Below are 18,983 nucleotides of genomic sequence, written 5' to 3' on the forward strand. Positions count from 1 at the left end.
CAGGGCACATACAAGAATCAACCAATGAATTCGTGAATAGGTGGGACAAAAAATGGATAGGAGCTTTTAAAGCAAAATAAAATGAAAACACTAAGAAAAATGGAAGCTCTTAGAGGTGTGATTAGAGTAAACATAGCCTAAGTTCGTCTTGGTCCAGAAGCCTTCCTTGGTCGTGGCTGTTTCCCCAGCACCTGGACAAGTGCCTGGCACACAGTTCGTAACTCAAGAATTATGAGTTGATGAATGACTAACCTTCAAAACCATGTCATTGTTAAGTCAAACAGGATTGTTAACATTATAAAGTAAGCACGAAAAGGATAAAAATTGGGTGCAAAACTTTATTGTAAAGAAGGAATGAAGTACGCCTGGGCCTGGCTGCTCTCCAGCGGCTGCTCTAGCAGGCACACCGGTGAGCTGTGAGATCACAGCCGCAGTCCTGGGGTCCTCGCAGGAGGCCGAGGGGGAGGTGGGACAAAGACCTGTCCCCCAGGGAAACCCACACCCCAGCCCCTGCCAGGAGCCTGGAGTGGGGAGGGCACAAGCCCCAGCAATCCCCGGGGCCGTACTTTTAAAGAACAAGAGAGGGTTTGGAATGCCCCGGCCGTGAAGGCGCCCAGGCAGGCAGCCAGCGAGCCGGGGGCCTGACAAGCCAGGGCCCATCGAACGAAGCAAATTCAAGAGTGACTCACATTTCCACTCTCCTGGCCAGTTCTGTTGCCAGACACAAGGGTGTTCCACTCCCACACTCACTCCGTCCTGCCCTGACCAGATAATCCCCAGCTCCAGCTTGGAGAAACAACATGATTGGAACTCGGTTGCGGTTTCATGCGAGCATCAGAAATCCTTCCCTCCCAGGGAAGGCTGGGCATGCCAGCACTGTCCCGCCTCAATGTACTGCGGCCCCTCCTCTGGAACTGCCTCCAGTCTTCTTGACCAATCACCCCCAGGGAGCGAGCTGTCCGCTGGAGAAAGGACTGCTAGTAGCCTCGAGTCATCAAAGCCAAACCTGCCCCTCAAATGAGATGAATACCATTGTGTGGGTTAAAAAACCAAACGAAAGACAACACTATGGAATACTGAGACCGGTATCCATTGTTTAATAAATTGGTTTGCATGGTGATGAATTCCCTAGAAATACTCCTAGAAAAGCCTGGTGTGTGAGGACAGAATGACTACAAGATAAGGGTGGATTTCTCCCCTCTTATTTAACTGTGTCAGTCAGATACTTTGGGGCTTGCCTCCTATCTGACCTAGAACTCTTGGGTTTTCCTTGACTTACAGGAGACTCTTCCTGCTCATAGCCGTCGCCTGCATGTGTCAGATCCACAGTGAGGCCTGGGGGTTAAGTGTAGAAGCCAAAGGACCTGGGTTTGAGGAACCAGCTCAGGGGCCAACAGGGAGGTGCATAGCGGAGTAAACAGCCCTGGGGCGAGGAAATACTCCTCAGCACCACTTCAAAGGGCCCAGGTGAGGTCACTGTGATGCTGTTTTGGTCTCGCTCTGGGGCTCTTCATCTCAGCACCTCAAAGCACTTTATGCACATCACTCACCAGCTTGGGGGGCGGGGGGTGGAGCTGGGAAGAAGGTTCTAATAACCACCCTGTTTTGCACTAAGATAAAGAGCGAACCCCTGCCCCCACTCCACCCACAAACCGGGCCACACAGCTCGCTCGGTGCCAGAAAGAGATCACAGGACCCTGGGTGCCCTCTCTCCCCTCCCCCATCCCACCCTGGCACTCCCGAGAACGCTGAGCTAAAGACCGACGGCCAGCCAACCCAGGGTCTGGGACAGTGCACAGTGCTTTGCTCTTGTCCCCATGAAGGCATCACAACCTAGGAAAGTCTTGGTTCGAAGCCTCTCACTTCTGACGGGGAGCAGGGCTGAGCTGCATGCACCAGAGAAGGGAAAGGAGGTGAGAGTCAGAGCCCAGTGGCCTCGTGGTCCGTCTGAGTTCTCGGTTTGCCAGTGGGAGACGCCAGGCTGTGGTCCCTCTGCACATAGCCTCAGTGTGAGCACCCGGCTGCCCTGCGCCCTGTGCAGGGGCTGGAAGCCCAGAGGCCAGCGTTCCTCCAGATCCTGCCACTGACGGTACCGCATCCGCAAGGACATCAACGCTGACTCTTGTCTAATGTCTCCCCAAGACAAGCTCCTGCTTTCAGCACAGACACTCCCCAAGGCTCGGCCTGTGATCCGTTCCTCTCCCCACACCTTTGAGTGCCGCTTCATTATTAGTAACTGTTGTCAGTATTTGCAAAACACTGTGCAGCACACAACGTACCTTCATAAACATCATCTCGTTTGACCTTGTGTGTGACGGTTAGGGGTAGGAATTGCTCCTGTCCACACTTCAGGCAGAGCATGAACTCAGGAACTAAAGGGCCCGGGTTCAAATCCCGGCTCCACTGCTTACAGGCTCTGGACCTTGACACATTACTCAGCCTCTCTGGGCGTCAGCTTTGCACTTGTAAATGGAGGGAATATTCCTCCTCAGAGAACATTCCTCATAGGGCTGGTGGGAGGAATCATTGGGTTAATATCTGCACAAGTGTTTGTTAAATAATAAAATGGAGAAACTGAGGCTCAGAAAGGTTGAGTGCCTGGTTCGAGAGAGCAGGTAGTAGTAGTTCCACAATTTGGTTCTCTGGCTGTAGAACGCCATGCGCCTTCAATCCACCCATCCCCAGAGCAGGTGAGACTCTACGTGCCGTGGCCTCCTCCACACGCTCACCGCCAACCCCTTCATGTTCCTTCCGCTCCAGCCAGCGGTGCTGTGTGCTCCCATCTCTAATTTGCGTTGCTCCTGCCTGTCCTCTCCCTGCTTGTAGAACGGATGAAGATGCCGTAAGTCTAACTATTTTATTGACCTGTTGGTCTAACAACTTCATGGCAGGAGAGAAAGAAACAAACCAACAAATGGAGGGGGGCGGGAGATGGGGGCTTGAGAATAACTCAAAATATACCAAGTCACACGCTGGACCTGGCAATGAGTTCTTGGATATGCCACCAAAAGCAAACAAAGAAAAAAATAGATAAATGGCACTTCATGAAAATTTAAAAATTTTGTGCATCAAAAGATACTATTGACATAGAGTAAAAAGGCAACTTTCAGAATGGGAGAAAATATTTGCAAATCAGATGTCCAATTAGGAATTAATATTCAGAACATATCAAGAACTAAAACTCAACAACAAAACAACAAGCCATGGCTGATAAGCACATGAAAAGATGCTCAAGGTCACTAATCATTAGGAAAAGCAAATCAAAATTACAAGATACCACCTCACAGCCATTAGGATGGCAACTATCAAAAAAAAAAAAAAGGAAGAAGAAAACAGAAAATGACAAGTATTGGTGAGAATGTGGAGAAATTGGAACTTTTGTGCGCTGTTGGTGGGAATGTAAAATGGAGCAGCCAATGTAGAAAACAGATGGTCATTCCTCAAAAAATTAAACAGAATTACCATCTGATTCAGCGGTTCGATTTCTGGTATGTACCCCAAATAACTGAAAGCAAGGTCTTGAAGACATATTGTACCCCCACCTTCATAGCATTATTCACAACAGCCAAAATGTGGAAGCAGCCCAAGCGTCCATCAACCAGTGACCGGATTGGCCAAATGCGATCCATCCAAATAACGGAATGCTATTCAGCCTTCAAAAGGAGAGGAATTCGGACACACGCTGCAGCACGGATGAATCCCGAGGACATTATGCCGAGTGGCATAAGCCAGCCACAAAAACACAAATGCTGTAGGATTCACTGGTCATGAGGCACTTAGAATAGTCAACAGCACAGAGAAGCAGAAAGGCTGCCCGGCTGGGGAGTGAAGGGAACGGAAGCTATTTTTCAGTTTTGCAAGATGAAACGAGCCCTGGACACGGACGGTGGGGATGGTTGCACTCTATGAAGTGTACCAAGAACCACTGAACTGTGCACCTAAAAATGGCTAAAATGCTACATTTTATATGTATTTTACCATAATTTTAAAAATTGAAAAAAAATGTCCCAGGGTACCTGCTCTCTAACTTCTCTCCCCCACAGGGTTTGGGGGCCGTGAGATGAAGGCGGGGTGATCCTCACAGCTGCTCACCCACGGACAGAGCTGAACCACAGAAGGCTCCTAGAGCAGCGGTTCTCAACCTGTGGGTCGCGGCCCCTTTGGCGGTCGAACGACCCTTTCACAGGGGTCGCCTAAGACCATCCTGCATATCAGATATTTACATGACGATTCATCACAGTAGCAACATTACAGTTATGAAGTAGCAACGAAAATAATGTTATGGTTGGCTCACAACATGAGGAGCTGTATTTAAGGGCCAGAAGGTGGAGAACCACAGCCCTAGAGAAAGCCCTGCTGGAACAGGTAGGACGCTCAGGCCGGGTCGGGCACGGATCATTCCTCGCGAGGGCCTAGTCCACGGCTGGGCCCCCGAATACAGCTCGTAAGGGGGCTGCACCCTCCTGGATCACATACTGAACCCAAACGCATCTCTCTGTTCACCACACGCCTCTGCTGACGCGCTTCCTGTGCTGGGGTGAGAGGAGCACTCAGGCCTGAGCCAAGGTGGACTCGGGGCCACGGGCTGTCAGCTGAATTTCTTCAAAGGCCACTGGCCGCTCTCCCAGGCGTCGGCCAGCAGCACTGAGAGCTGCCATCATCGCCCTCGTTCCCGGTCAACACGGACAGGGGAGGGTCCCGCGAGCCTCCCAGAAACTCCACAAACAGCAGCTGACGTCTCGGTGAAGCCAAGTCGCCCGGGCAGAGTCCCGGCCCGAGAGAAGCTTCCGGAAAGAGGAGAAAAGCCAGCGATGGCTTGACCACAGCGCGAGGAGGCGGCTTCAGCCATCGAAGGAGGAGCAAGACCTCCCAGGCCCGGCACCGTCTGGACCTGGTGGCTGCCTGGGCGGGAGGGAAGCGGAACCGCCAGCTCCTCCCGAGGAGGCTCGGCAAAGCCTCCAGCGCTGGCCCGGGATCCGGGATCCAGGATCCCCGCAGGTCCCGCAGGCGGAGCTGGGCCAGCCCAGGCCAGAGCCGCCCGGCGCTCCCCAGTCTCCCGGCTGCTGCTGCCAGCGCCCGGCGCTGGGTCCCGGGCGGCTGGACCGAGGGCGTGGCGCGGAGCCCCTGCTGGGGCAGCAGCGAGGCCAAGGCCACTCCGGAGTTCCGACCGGACCGGCCCGGCCCGGCCCGCAGCGGCTCAGCACGGCACTCGGACGTCACTGGTGCGCAAGCCTAAGGTGTCCAAACCGGCTTCCAATCGTTGGCCTCTCAGACCTCCTTCCACCGCTCCTCCATCTCATTCACATGCTGCCCCATCGCTCCCGCTGCTCGGACCCTCAACGCTGGGGCCTCCTGGCGCCTCACTTCCTCTCACGGCCCCTCGCTGGCCCCTCAGCAGCCCGCTGGCTGTACTATTGAAATTATCTAGAACTCACCTGTGTCTCGCTCTCTCCACCACCGCCAGCCTGGCCCAGGCTACACGATGTCTCCCTGGATTAAAACAGCCTCCTCATTATCCTTCCCTTCCTTGCTGTCATTAAGCATTTTCTCCAGTGGAAGGGACACGACAGGCAGGCGGACTCACGGAGCCTGGGGAAGGTGGCGATCGCGGGCCTCAGCCTTGCCCAAGCCTCTTACCTCCCTGTGCCCGCTCGTGTGAATAACATCTAGTTCAAGTCCCCCTTAAAGGCAAAATTCTGAAGACTCCTTTCTGGAACCTTCCACCCCCGGGATGACCCTGAGCACCACTTTCTAGCCACCCTTTTCCTTTTCTATTTTACTTATCCTTTCAGACACGCGTGTTCTAGCACGAGTTTTACTTCAGGTGAGATGCTTTCCCCTCCAGATGGCTTAGAAATTCTTCCTCGCTGTCCCCGTCGATCTCCCAACAGCACTTTGTATGCAGAGAAAATGAATATTTCATATCCCCTGCTCATTAATATCTACTTAGATCTGATATTCAGTAGAGAGAACATTTTTTAAAATGTGTGATCATATTCATGACTCCCCAACATTTGAAACCTAAGAGAGACCTTGAGAAGTTCATTCGAGTCGTGCTACTTTGCAGATGAAACTGAAGCCCAAGCGGGGAGGGAGTTACTTACAGCCATGCACCTACTTACTGACAGCCCAGATTTCCTGATTCCATCACCACCTCTCTGCCCTCACTTGGCCATCCCCAGGGCTGGGTGGGAGTGCGCACGGCAGGTAAGAAAAGGACCCTCTAGACTAGAAGATAGTCTCAGTCAAAGTTTATAACAAGTGCTGATCTCTGCTGTGGGCAAGGTTGCCAAGGACCTCCTAGCCGAATCCAGCGGCCTCTCCTTGAGCTCTCCATAGCCGGGGCGCCTTCGGCTGCTTCCGTTTCTGCCTGCGACCCCCGTCACCTGGGCCCCCCGACCCTGCTCGCCCCTGCGGCTCCCTCCTTCGCTCCCGAACAAGCCCCATTTACCTGTAATCATCCCACCTTGTAAGTGTTACTGCTCCCTCCTGGGGCACTCCCCCCTTTCCCATCTGGAAACAAACCGTCTGCTCCTCTACATCCCCTCCCCTCGCTCTGGTAGCTGCCCTGAGCTTCCTCTGTAGAGCCCCTCTTTCCATAGTGTGAGTTCCTGTGCCTTCGTGGATGTGACACAGGACTTGGCGCCTTGTCAATCATATCCCAACTCCCACCACCCAGTCAGCTTATGAGACACAAGGAGACTGTTGCGGGGATAGATGGGAGAAGGACAGCTTCCTGGGGGACAGCCTGAGACAGAGGAGGTAAGAAAAGGAGACCCGCTGAAATGATCTCAACCTGGAGCCCTGCCTGAAGCCAAACAGACTCCTGAGCAGCTCAGCGCATGAGCCAAGAGCTTCCCTTTCTGCTCAAGTCAATTTCAACTGGATTTCGTATCTCTTGCAAAAAAGAAAAGAATCCTATTTCCACTGTGTAACCTACACAATTGTCTAACCACTATGCATATATGCACACACCCAAAACGAATACAGCTCTGACTGGTTTGGCTCAGTGGATAGAGCGTAGGCCTGCAGACTGAAGGGTTCCAGGTTCGATTCCGGTCAATGGCATGTACCTTGCTTGCGGACACATCCCCCAGTAGTGGGTGTGCAGGAGGCAGCTGATCAATGTTTCTCTCTCATCGATGTTTCTAACTCTCTATCCCTCTCCCTTCCTCTCTGTAAAAAATTAATAAAAAATATTTTTAAAAAATGAATACAAAATAATATCAAATGTAAACTGTAACTGAAAATAGAGACGGATTTAATATCGCATCTCTCTCTCTCTCTTTAAGCTCCCTCTCTGTACCCACTTAAACAAAGATGATCCCAAAATCTCCATCAATAACCTAGACCCGTGGTCGGCAAACTGCGGCTCGCGAGCCACATGCGGCTCTTTGGCCCCTTGAGTGTGGCTCTTCCTAAGCCTTAGGAGAACCCTAATTAAGTTAATAACAGTGTACCTACCTATGTAGTTTAAGTTTAAAAAATCTGGCTCTCAAAAGAAATTTCAGTCGTTGTACTGTTGATATTTGGCTCTGTTGACTAATGAGTTTGCCGACCACTGACCTAGACAACTCTTTGGAGCTCCAGCTGCATAGCCCCGGTGGATGTCTTCTCCCAGATGTCACGCCCAGGCAGCTGGGGTACAACATGTGCTGATGGAATCCACCATCTCAGCATGCTGTTCTTCGCATTTCTCTCTACCATCGAAAGAACACCACCCACTCACTCACGTCGGAAATGTGGATGCCCTAGGCTCCTCCTACCAGGATTCCTGCCGTGGAAGGCCCGGACTGCACTTTCAGTGCGACCGGGTAGATGCGTGAGCCTTGGATTTCCATACTGACCTTCGCAGTAAAATCATGTATGTAGGCGTTGGTTGGTTCCATTCCTATCCCAGACACTGAGCGCATCACTGACTTCTCACTCAAAACTTCATCCTCCCTGCCACTGCCCCAGCTCAGAACACCCCCACCTTCCCCCAAGGACCACCAGACGTTTCGATCTCGTCTTATCTTTGATCTCGCCCCCACTCCAATCTGCTGCCAGGCTGCCAGTCCCCTACGCAAGCCTGATCGTGCCATGTCGTTCTCTGGCACCCACAGGACGAATTCTCTCGCAGGACCCTCCACTTCGGCTACCCCGGATCGCTCTCCATCCTCCAAGTCCTTGACTTTGCACATGACGTTGCTTTCATCGTCCAGATGTCCCTCCTGCCTCTTCTCCCACCTGCAGAAGAGCTCATCCTTAAGACTTGGTGAATCAGACTGGAATTAGAATTAAGTGAGAATTTTCTTTGTATTGCAGCCCAGCCTGGCCTGGTAATTACTTCTGTTATCGCAAGGTTTTTCTGTGGATTTCCTGTTACTCAGGTAGATGTTTCTTTGCTCATTTTGTTTATGTAACAGATGACCTTCCTGCCATTTCTTTAAACATTAAATTGAAGAAAGGATGCAGAACTGAAAAAAAAACTTGATAAAAAATGTCACTATGAAAATGAAAGAAATTATGCATACCACATTGGCTAAAGGGGCTCCCTGACCAAGTCAAGCCTGGTGCCAAGGAGGAGAGAAACTGAAAAAAAGTAAGAAAAAGAGTAATTTAAAATATCTAATCTAATAGAAGAGAAACATGCAAATTGACCGTACCTCTGCTACACCCACAAGCCATGCCCACAAGCCAATCAGGGGCAAATATGCAAATTAACCCAACTAAGACGGTGGCAGCCACGGAACTGGAGCTAGCAGGAGGCTTAGGTTGCCCCCGGTGATGGAGGAAGCCAAGCTTCCCACCTGCCCTGCGGCCCTGATCTCTGCTCAAGGCTACAAAGTTTCAATTATAGAAGATGAATAAATCCCAGATACCTGCTTCCAGCCCAGGGCTGTGGCCAGCCTGAAAACGGCCATCAGCCTCTCACCCAGGCTGGCCAGGCACCCCAGTGGGGACCCCTACCCTGAAGGGGGTGTGACCAGCCTGCAAACAGCCCTCAGCCCCTCACCCAGGCTGGCCAGACACCCCAGTGGGGACCCCCACCCTGAAGGGGGTGTGACCAGCCTGAAAATGGCCATCAGCCTCTCACCCAAGCTGGCCAGGCACCCCAGCGGGACCCTCCCACCCTGAAGAGGCTGTGGCCAGCCTGAAAACAGCCCTCAGCCCCTCACCCAGGCTGGCCACACCCCCATGGGGTGAGGGTCCCTGTTGGGGGGCTTGGCCAGCCTGAAAACACCAATCAGCTCCTCACCCAGGCTGGCCAGGCACCCCAGCAGAACCCCCACCCTGATCCAGGACAACCTTCAGGGCAAACCAGCCAGCCCCCATCCATGCACTAGGCCTCTATCCTATATAATAAAAAGGTAATATGCAAATTGACCCTGACAGCAGAATGACTGGTCACTATGACACACACTGACCACCAGGGGGCAGACGCTCAATGCAGGAGCTGCCCCCTGGTGTTCAGTGCATTCCCACTGGGGGAGCTCTGCTAAGCCACAAGCCAGGCTGATGGCTGCCAGTACAGTGGTGGTGGTAGTGGGAGCCTCTCCCACCTCCTAAACAGCACTAAGGATGTCCGACTGCAGCTTAGGCCTGCTCCCTGCTGGCAAGTAGACATCCCCCAAGGGCTCCCGGGCTGCCAGAGGGATGTCTGACTGCCAGCTTAGGCCCGATCCCCCAGGAGAGTGGGCCTAAGCCAGCAGGTGGACATCACCCGAGGGGTCCCAAACTGCGAGAGGGCACAGGCCGGGCTGAGGGACCCCCCTGAGTGCACAAATTTTTGTGCACCAGTCCTCTAGTATTTAAATAAACAATAGCAAAGAAAAAATGGAGAAGGGAAAATTTAATATTGAGATGGAGAGGATTTCCTAATCAAGAAAACTTAAAGCCGCCAAAAAAAAAAAAATCAATACAGACTTAACCACCTAAAAGTTAAATACTCCTGCACAAAGGTACAATAAACAAAGATGGAGAAAACACAAAAGGCAAGATATTTGACTTACTAACAAGAAAAGAATTAAACTCCAGAATTTAGTAAGAGCCTCACAAATTGATGGAATCACAGACAATTCAATGAAAAACTGGAGGGAAAACTTGATGGTACAACTGAGTCAGAAAGTCAGTCCTTCCACCAATTTCCAGAGAGAGCAAACAGCTACCTCCAGTTTTGCTGAGGGTTTTCTGTGGTTGTTGTTCTCAAAGAAAAACATCAGAAGAGAAAATACCGCTTCTCACCTCAGGTGTGTTTCATTGTGTCTCACAGGACAGCAATGCCTCCTAAGGGCTAATGCAGAGGGTGCAAGCTGGCAGTCTGCACGTTATGAAAAACATTTTGAATTAGTTGTCATCTTTAAAAAACGTGGAGCTTTTCCCCCCATAAAAAATGTACAGCTCCCACCCTAGCCAATTTGGTTCAGTGGATAGAGCACCAGCCTGCTCTATCTGAAGGGTCCCGGGTTCGATTCCGGTCAAGGGCACCTGCCCAGGTTGCAGGCTCGATTCCCAGTGGGGGGCGTGCAGGAGGCAGCTGATAAATGATTCTCACCCATCATTGATGTTTCTCTCTCTCTCTCTCTCCCTCTCCCTTCGTCTATGAAATCAATAAAAATCTATTTTAAAATATAAGCTCCCCCTGAGGGCAGGCAACACTGTGCTGGAGCCTGTGGCACCTGCACCTGCCCCCGTCCCTTTAGGGGAAGGCATGTCCCTCCCGCCCCCCCCCCCACCATACACACACACACACACACACACACAGCCCTCCTCCTGCAGGCAGCCTCCTGACCACCCCCGGCCAGCACAGAGTTTACACTACACAGAACGGAACTTCCTGTGGCTGACATTTAGGCCCGTTTCAGTTCAGCCCATTTCTGCCTTCCTCAAACCCAAAGAGCTCAGCCCCTCCGACCACACAGCCCCCTTCGTCTCTCCGACTCCAACGGCACAGGGTCGCAACAAAAGGGGAGGACTGGAGGACCTGAGGCCTAGGATTTCGCTTCTAAATGAGGGGCTCGGCAGGCCTCTATATGAGGGGCCTAATCTCCCTGCGGGGTGGTGGAGCAGGACAGGGACCGGTCCTGAGTCCTGGGCCCCCCCTGTGATGGAGCCACGTCAGAAGACCGGACTTCCATGCTGGCTCCCAATCTTCTGGACAGAGAACTTCATCTCTCCAGGCTCAGTGTCCTCGTCTATACTGTAAAAGGGGCTACAGCCTCTACACCCTCCACAGGGCTGTCAGGTGAAGGAAACAAACACGTGTATGAAAGTGCTTGTAAGCATCTTCAAGTATAAAATAAGAGGGGTGTGGCCTAGGACAGAGAGGGTGCTCTGGAGGAAGTGCCCAAAGGGGTGGGGAGTCCCAGGTAAAGAGAGTTGGGTGAAGAGTCTGGACTGTGCGGCCTCGGTCCCTCCCACCCCTCCTCCTGCTTCCGGCCTCTCCCCACCTGTCTCACTGGGGGGCTGCGGGGAGGTGATTCTCAGGGGTGCTAATCTCTCCCAGGATTGTCCAGGGGAGGAGGCCGGCTGGAAGGGAGGCAAGCGCTGTGCGGCCGGTCCTCCCAGCCTCCAGCTCGCGGACACCCGCTGGCCCCGGACACCGGCCGGCCCACGTAATGTACCCTTATTCTCACTGAACTCATCCAGGAACCGAGGTCCTTTCCTTCCAAAACCACACCACCTCCGTCAAATGACCTGATCTTGAAAGCACTTCCCCAAACTGATCAAAGGTACAAGCACAGCCCAGAGCTGTGGCCCCAAGTGCTGCCAGCGCCCGGCTGGGCTGCGTGGTGGCTGGAGCGCAGAAGTCAAGTCGCAGAAGCACACCGGACGGCCCGGCCCTCCCGCGGGCTCTCACCCCGCGGGCGTTCGCCAAAGGTGGCAGGGGGTTAAGCTCTGACCCAGGGGAGCAGCAGGCCGGCCAAGCCCCCCAAAAGCTAGCCGGCTCTCCCTCTCACAGATCGGAGGGGCGGAGGCGCCACCCCGCGGCGCCAGGGCAGCCGGCGACTTCTGGGCGCGCCCCCCGCCAGGCGTGGCGAGACAGCGCCCTGAACCCCGCGGAGGATGCTGCTCACCTGGTCCTCGCGGCTCCCGCGCAGGGCGAGGCCGCTCTGCCCCCACGCCTGTCCCCGAGCGGGGCCTGAGCCCCTCGGCCTGGGGGCGCACGACCCCAATGAGCCGGTCCCGGGCACGCACCGCCGTCCTCCCTCTCCGGGGTCCTGGCAGCGGCTTAGGCGGCGCCGGAGACGCAGGGCGAGGCTGCGAGCAGGGCCACTGGGCAGCCCAGGCTGCCGGGAGGGGCGCGCCCCCCAGATCCTCCACAAAGAACTCGGGCTCCCACCGCCTGGCGGGTGCGGCCGAGGGGACAGCCCTACCTCCGCGGGGCGGGGAGGCGTGGGGAGGGGCGCGGGGACCCCCGGGCCCGGCCTCGGCCCCGCCCCCGCCCTGCGCCCCCCCCCCCCCTCGGCCGCGCTCCATCCCGCCCGCGCCCGGCTCCGCGCCCCGCCTGCTCACCGAGGGGTCGCCGCCGCGGCAGCGCAGGGCCCGACCGGCCACCGCCCGCCTGGCCGCCGCCGCTTCCTTCCTCCCGGCCGCGCGGGACCCGAGGTTTCGGGTTTCAGCCCCGATCCCGCTCGCTCCTCCCGCCCGGCCGCCAGCACGCGGACCCGCGGGGCGCAGGCCGGGAACTTCGCGCCGCCCGCGCCTCCCCCCGCCCCCCGGCGCTGCCCCTCCAGGTCCTCACGCCCCTTCCTGCGCGTCCGCCCTCCCCCCGCCACCGCTTTTCCATTTCTTCCCAACATCGGCCTTGGCGGCGGCTCTTTGTCTCGCCCTTACCTCTCGGCTCGCCCCACTCGGCGCCCGTAAACCCCGAGGCCCCGGCCTTCCCGGTCCCGTCCCTCCGTCCCGCTTCCACTGCCGGGACGTCCCCTCTCCATTTCTCCCGGCATCACACTCATACTTTCGGATTCTTCCGGGAGGCTCCGCGCAGCCCCGTCGCCTCCTCCAGCCTCGCCTAGACTCCTGGCATCCTTCCCTGCTCACCTTTCATTCATCCGGCCAACTTGTGAGTGTCTGCCTGGTGCCAGGCACTGTCCCGGCCCGGACTATCACAGGAGCCACCGCGAGCCTGCGGAGGGGACCCGCACCGCTTGGGGGTGACGGGGTGGATGTTTACCCGCCTGCTCTCCCCTCTGAGCCAAAAGCGCGATGCACACGGACTGGCGCTGCCAGGTCGCGGGACAGAACGGAGCCTCCTTAGAAGGGTTATGTCCCCTCTCCTGCGTTTTCTATGCAGCAAACTTACCCAGAGGACGCAAAGTGCAAGCAAACAGTAAAACTGCTTTAAAAAGGGAGGGAGGGAGGGAGGGAAGAAGAGAGCAAGAGACCGGGCAGCAAAGAATCGGGTGGGAAGTTAAGTTCAAACTCCAGCGAAAATGAATGCTTTCCCTGGAGCAGGATTCAAATTCCCCAGAAATCCATCTACTTTGATAAATGCATTGATTATTCCCTTGTCTACACACTGGCACTGTGGGAACCGCTTTCTTGTTATTATTAGGCCACTGAGGCGGCATTTAGAACAATAATTGACTATCCAGCACCTGCCAAGCACCCCGCTTGTCTTCAGGGACGCATGGGGGGCGGGGGAGAGAGAGTGACTGAAAGGCTTACCGTTCCTGTGGGACACGTGCTTCATTGGTCAGAAACGGGGCTGAAGCTCCTCTGAGTCCAGGTCACCAGCGAGCCAGGTGCTGAAGGATCCCAGCAGTCTGCTCTCCAGAGTAGTTTATACTTTTATTCTGAAATCCCTAGTTATTATGAATTTTTCATTTGCACTGATACCCACACTGGCAAAGACTTGGGACCTTGGGGGAAGTTATTTAACCTTTCTGAACCTCGGCTTTGTCGGACATAATCTAGGCACACTCCTGCCTGCCTATCTGTAGGCTTTAAAAGATGAATTGAGATAATGTACGTAAATCCCCTAGCGCCATAGAACCCGAGAGCCGAGCCCTTTGAAAATTGGAATTAGAGAAAGGTCTGAAAATATATGGCATACACTGACATGGCGAGAATGAAAATCTACAGTTATGGCTCTTTGGGCTCCATATGCACCCATGATGCAAAAACTGCCCATCCCATACTTTATTCCATTGTGAACTCTTCAAATGAAAACATTTGTTTCTCCTGCTGCTCATTATCAAATATATTATTTATCACAAAGGTTTTTCTTCCCATCACTCAAGAGCTCAGAACTTGCTGTTCATTCTAGGATAGAAATTGCTGCCAACAAGTGCATCTTTTCAATTGCTCTTAAGATTGGTTTTTATTTCCTCTAGAGCTAATATTGAGCCACGAACAATATTCAGTCAAATGAAGAGAAAACAAAAATTATTTAAGTAACGATTTCACTATATATCGCTATACAGGTGACAGTTGTGTGAAAAACAACATTGATTTGAGAAAGAATTTTTTTTTCCAAAAAAGTTAGGGAAAGATATAAAATAATTCTCCTTTCCCAGATCAATTTCATAAGCTATTCCCCTTGGGAGACCCCCCCCCGCCCCCCCCAAAAAGACTTCTGTACTAAAATAATGAGAGGTTTTGCCCAAGTGAACCCTAAATGCTCATGAGGAATCGACATATGATGAGACATCTTTGGTACAAAATATCTTCTCAATCCAAATAAAACTAGTCAAAGCAAAATCAGGAAGTTTGCTGTCTGTTCCAGAAGGAATATTATTCCCCCATCCTCGCGGCTGGATCCTTCAGCCCCTTCACATCTGAGTGTCAGTGCCGCCTCGGAGAAGTCTATCCCCACCCATCTGAAAGGCATGCGTCACCCTCTGCTCTCGGAGCTCTCTGTTCTTTTCCATAGTGAATCTAAGAATCAAGTGAATAAATAATCTGATGAACAGAATAAACTGGTGATCATAATAGAATCAGGGACATAGAAAGGGAATGGACTGACTATTCTTGGCGGGGAAAGGGGTGTGGGAGATGCGGGAAGAGACTGGAAAAAAATCATGCACCTATGGATGAGGACAGTGGGTGGGGAGTGAGGGCGGAGGGTGGGGTGGGAACTGGAAGGAGGGGAGTTATGGGGGGAAAAAAGAGGAACAAATGTAATAATCTGAACAATAAAGATTTAATAAAAAAAGAGAAATCTATCCCGTTATGACATATTTTTTCTGTTTATCTGTTTTTAGTATGCCTCCAGGGGTAGACATAATTCCATGGCAGCAACCCTGTCTGTTTTATTCACCACTATAGGCCCAGGGCCTGACCCAATAAAACATTTTAAATACATTAAAGAAAAAAGGAAATAAATAAAAGCATGTCTTCAAAGGCCTCTGGCTCTCAAACTTTTGGATCTATGAGGATCTCTTGGACTTTCTTAGATACAACACCAAAGGCACAAGTAATTAAAGAGAAGCTGGATATCTTGGATTTTTATTAAAATTAAAAGCTTTAAAGCTTCCAAGGACACCATGAAGAAAATGAAAAGACAACTCACAACCTGGGATAAAATATGTGCAATTCACCTATCTGATAAGGGACTTGCATCCAGAATATATAAAGAACTCCTACAACTCAATAATAAAAAGATAAACAACCCACCTTAAAAATGGGCACAGGATCTGAGCAGACATTTCTCCCAAGAAGATGTACCAATGGCCACTAAGCACAGAACAAACTGTTGGACATCACTGGTCATTAGGGAAATGCATATCAAAACAACACTTTCAGCCCTGACCTGGTAGCTCTGTTGGTTAGAGCATCGTCCGATGAACCAAGGTTGCAGGTTCGATCCCTGATCAGGGCACATACAAGAAGCAACCAATGAATGCATGAATAAGCAGAACAACCAACAATTCCCTGTTTTCTCTCTCACTTCCTCTTTCTCTAAAAATCAATCAATCAATCAATCAATCAATCGGTAAAACAAAAACAATTTTACGCCCTAACCGGTTTGGCTCAGTGGATAGAGTGTCGGCCTGCGCACTGAAGGGTCCCGGATTCCATTCCAGTCAAGGGCATGTACCTTGGTTGCGGGCACATCCCCAGTAGGGGGTGTGCAAGAGGCAGCTGGTTGATGTTTCTCTCTCATCGATGTTTCTAAATCTATCCCTCTCCCTTCCTCTCTGTAAAAAATCAATAAAATATATATATGTGTGTATGTGTATGTATATATATATATATATATATATATATATATATATATATATATATATATATATATAAAACAGTTTTACTTCACACCCTCAATTGATGGCCATAATAAAGAGGGCAATGACAAGTACCGTGGAAGGTGTGGCGACACTAGAACCTTTGTTGGGATTTAAATGATGTCTCCATAAAAGCTGTTTTACAATGAAGAGAAACTCTAGGGAGGTTTGTTAAAATGCTGAGTTTCAGGACCCATTCCCATAGACACTGTCTGCAGAAACTGTGGATAGTTGCTGTCTGTTCAGCATCCATAGTTCCCTTTTGGAAAAACATTGCTTCCATCTGGGGGTCAGCTATGAGGTTTCCATAGCAGCGATGTCCCCCCAGTTCTGGAGGTGGGCTCGGATTGTCAGCAGTTCCCATCTTTTTCAGCCACGTGGTCAGTTCAGAGATGGAGACTGGTCAGAGCAAAGCCTCAAGGACATTTTGCCGAGAATACTGGGTGGAGCCAAAATTTAGGAAACGGAGTACAGAAAAGGGGAGGGAGGTGAGAAATAGGGAAAATTAGATGCTGGCTAAACTGTGTGGCCCTGGATGAAACCTTCCCTGAAGTTGTACCCCTGGACTAATCAGTTATGAAAGCCAATAAATAGTTGTCTATTAAGCGTATATGGGTTTATTTCTGTTATTTGGAACAGAAAGCATCTAATTCAGTGTTTCTGAGTATGACATTCTGGAACCCTGGGGGTGCTTTGGGGTTGTCATAATGATTAGATGACACTCCTGGCATTTAGTGGGTAGGGACACGGATGCCAGACATTGTGCAGTGCAGGGGACAGTCCAAGACTAAGAGCAATTCCACTCTGCTATTGTTATTACTTCTGGGTATGGTGTCGAGTTGGGAAAGTTGCCCACATTATTAACATACGTGACTTTTGAAAGATCCCCAAAACTGAAATTCTTTGGCATGGTTATGTTACACACCAGTTTGTCCAGGAATACCATTCCTGTGTAAACTGAGGAAAACATGTGTTTTGATTTGTTCAAAACTCATCAAGCGTTGTTCATCATTTTTTGCCCTAGCCGGTTTGGCTCAGAGGATAGAGCGTCCACCTGTGGACCAAAGGGTCCCGGGTTTGATTTCGGTCAAGGGCACGTACCTCGGTTGCAAGCTCCTCCCCGGCCCGGGCCCTGGTCAGGGCTCCTGCAGGAGGCAACCAATGTGTTTCTCTCACATTGATGTTTCTCTGTCTTTCCCTCTCTCTTCCACTCTTCCTAAAATTCAATGAATACCCTCAGGTAAGGATTAACAACACAAAAAAAAGAATTCATCATTTTGGAAAATCTTATCACTGTGATCAGTGGCACTCATGGCGTCAGATTTACCAGGTTAGGGGACTCTGTCACATTCTCCCAGAAACAGTCTTAATCAACCAGTCTGGACTCTCTCTGGCCAACCACCAACAAGATAATCTGTTCCATGGGCTCTCCATCCCCCATAGAAAGAAGAGGCAATCTGAACGATAAAATCCCTCCTGTTCTCATCTCCCTAAAGAAAAGATGTCTGCGTCCCCACGTGACCTGTGTTTTCTTTGTGAATAACTCCCTTGCCCACTCTTCTTCCTATGAAAATCAACATTATACTAAGCAAAATAAGCCAGAGAAAGACAAATATCACATGATCTCCCTCATATGTGGGATATAATGATCAACATAATTTTATGAACAAGAATAGATCGATCTAAAGACAAATGGTAGGGGAGAGGGGGTTAGAGAGCAACCAAAGGACTTGTATGCATGCATATTAGCATAACCAATGGACACAGACACTAGGTTTTGCTCGGGGTGGGAATGGCTAAGGAGGGGTGTCAATTGGGGAAAAAGGAGATATGTAAAACTTTAGACAAAAAAAAAATCCTATCTAATAAAGAGAGAAAATGCTAATTGACTGCCACAACCTCACAAGATGGCGGCGCCCATCAGCCCAGCCTCATCCAGCCTCAGTCCCCCACTCCCCTCAGCCCGGCAGGGGAAGGCAGTTGGGGATGATCATGTTGGCAGGGGAGCAGTTAGGCATCAATTAGGCCAGCAGGAAAGCGGTTAGGGGGCAATCAGGCTGGCAGGCAGAAGTGGTTAGGGGCAATCAGGCAAGCAAGCAGGTGGATGATTAGGGCCAGCAGTCCTGGATTGTGAGATGTCCCTGTGGGATCAGGCCTAAACCGGCAGTCGGACATCCCTGGAGCGGTCCCAGATTGGAGAGGGTGCAAGCTAGGCTGAGGGACATCCCCCCCCACCTCCACGAATTTCGTGCACCAGGCCTCTAGTAAAAATATTTAAAAAAATCTTCCGCCCTAACCAGTTTGGCTCAGTGGATAGAGCCGCCGGCCTGGGGACTGAATGGTCCCAGGTTCGATTCTGGTCAAGGGCATATACCTTGGTTGCGGGCACATCCCCGGTAGGAGGCGTGCAGGAGGCAGCTGATCAATGTTTCTCTTTCACTGATGTTTCTAACTCTCTATCCCGCTCCCTTCCTCTCTGTAAAAAATCAATAAAATATATTTTTAAAAAAATCTTCCATGTGTACAACCCTGGTTCACGAGTCACTTAATAAAGCCAATGAGATCTTCAAATTTACTCAGTTGAATTTTGTTTTTAACACTAATTATGAGGATTAAATGACATAATGCTTGACACCTGCCTAGAATTTAGCAAGCTCTAGTTAAAGTTAGCTGTTCTTATTGATTTTATTATTATTACTATTATTAGGATCTATCTTGAACTGTAATGTCCTAATAAGTGATTATGATCATTTCACCATCATTTCCTGACTC

At 51.3% G+C, this 18,983-nt stretch overlaps 1 protein-coding gene across 6 annotated transcripts in view; it reads right to left on the minus strand.

Moving 5' to 3' along the window:
- Positions 1–13,232, minus strand: part of GPR161 (G protein-coupled receptor 161) — a 36,134-nt gene extending 22,902 nt beyond the window's left edge. Inside the window, exon 1 of one of the 6 annotated variants that reach the window (XM_059675541.1) lies at positions 12,060–12,360. Coding sequence is in view for 1 of the 6 variants with exons in the window: in XM_059675542.1 (XP_059531525.1) it covers positions 13,027–13,033 (7 nt within the window). In the remaining 5 variants the exon portion in view is untranslated. Of the gene's footprint in view, positions 1–12,059; positions 12,361–12,498; positions 12,694–12,819; positions 12,967–13,026 lie in introns of those variants that run through there. The other 5 variants (XM_059675542.1, XM_059675545.1, XM_059675544.1 and 2 more) reach the window with 5 other exon arrangements.
- Between the last annotated feature and the right edge of the window lie 5,751 nt (positions 13,233–18,983).

The sequence above is a fragment of the Myotis daubentonii genome, chromosome 18 (genome assembly GCF_963259705.1).
Source record: "Myotis daubentonii chromosome 18, mMyoDau2.1, whole genome shotgun sequence".
Lineage (NCBI taxonomy): Eukaryota > Metazoa > Chordata > Mammalia > Chiroptera > Vespertilionidae > Myotis > Myotis daubentonii.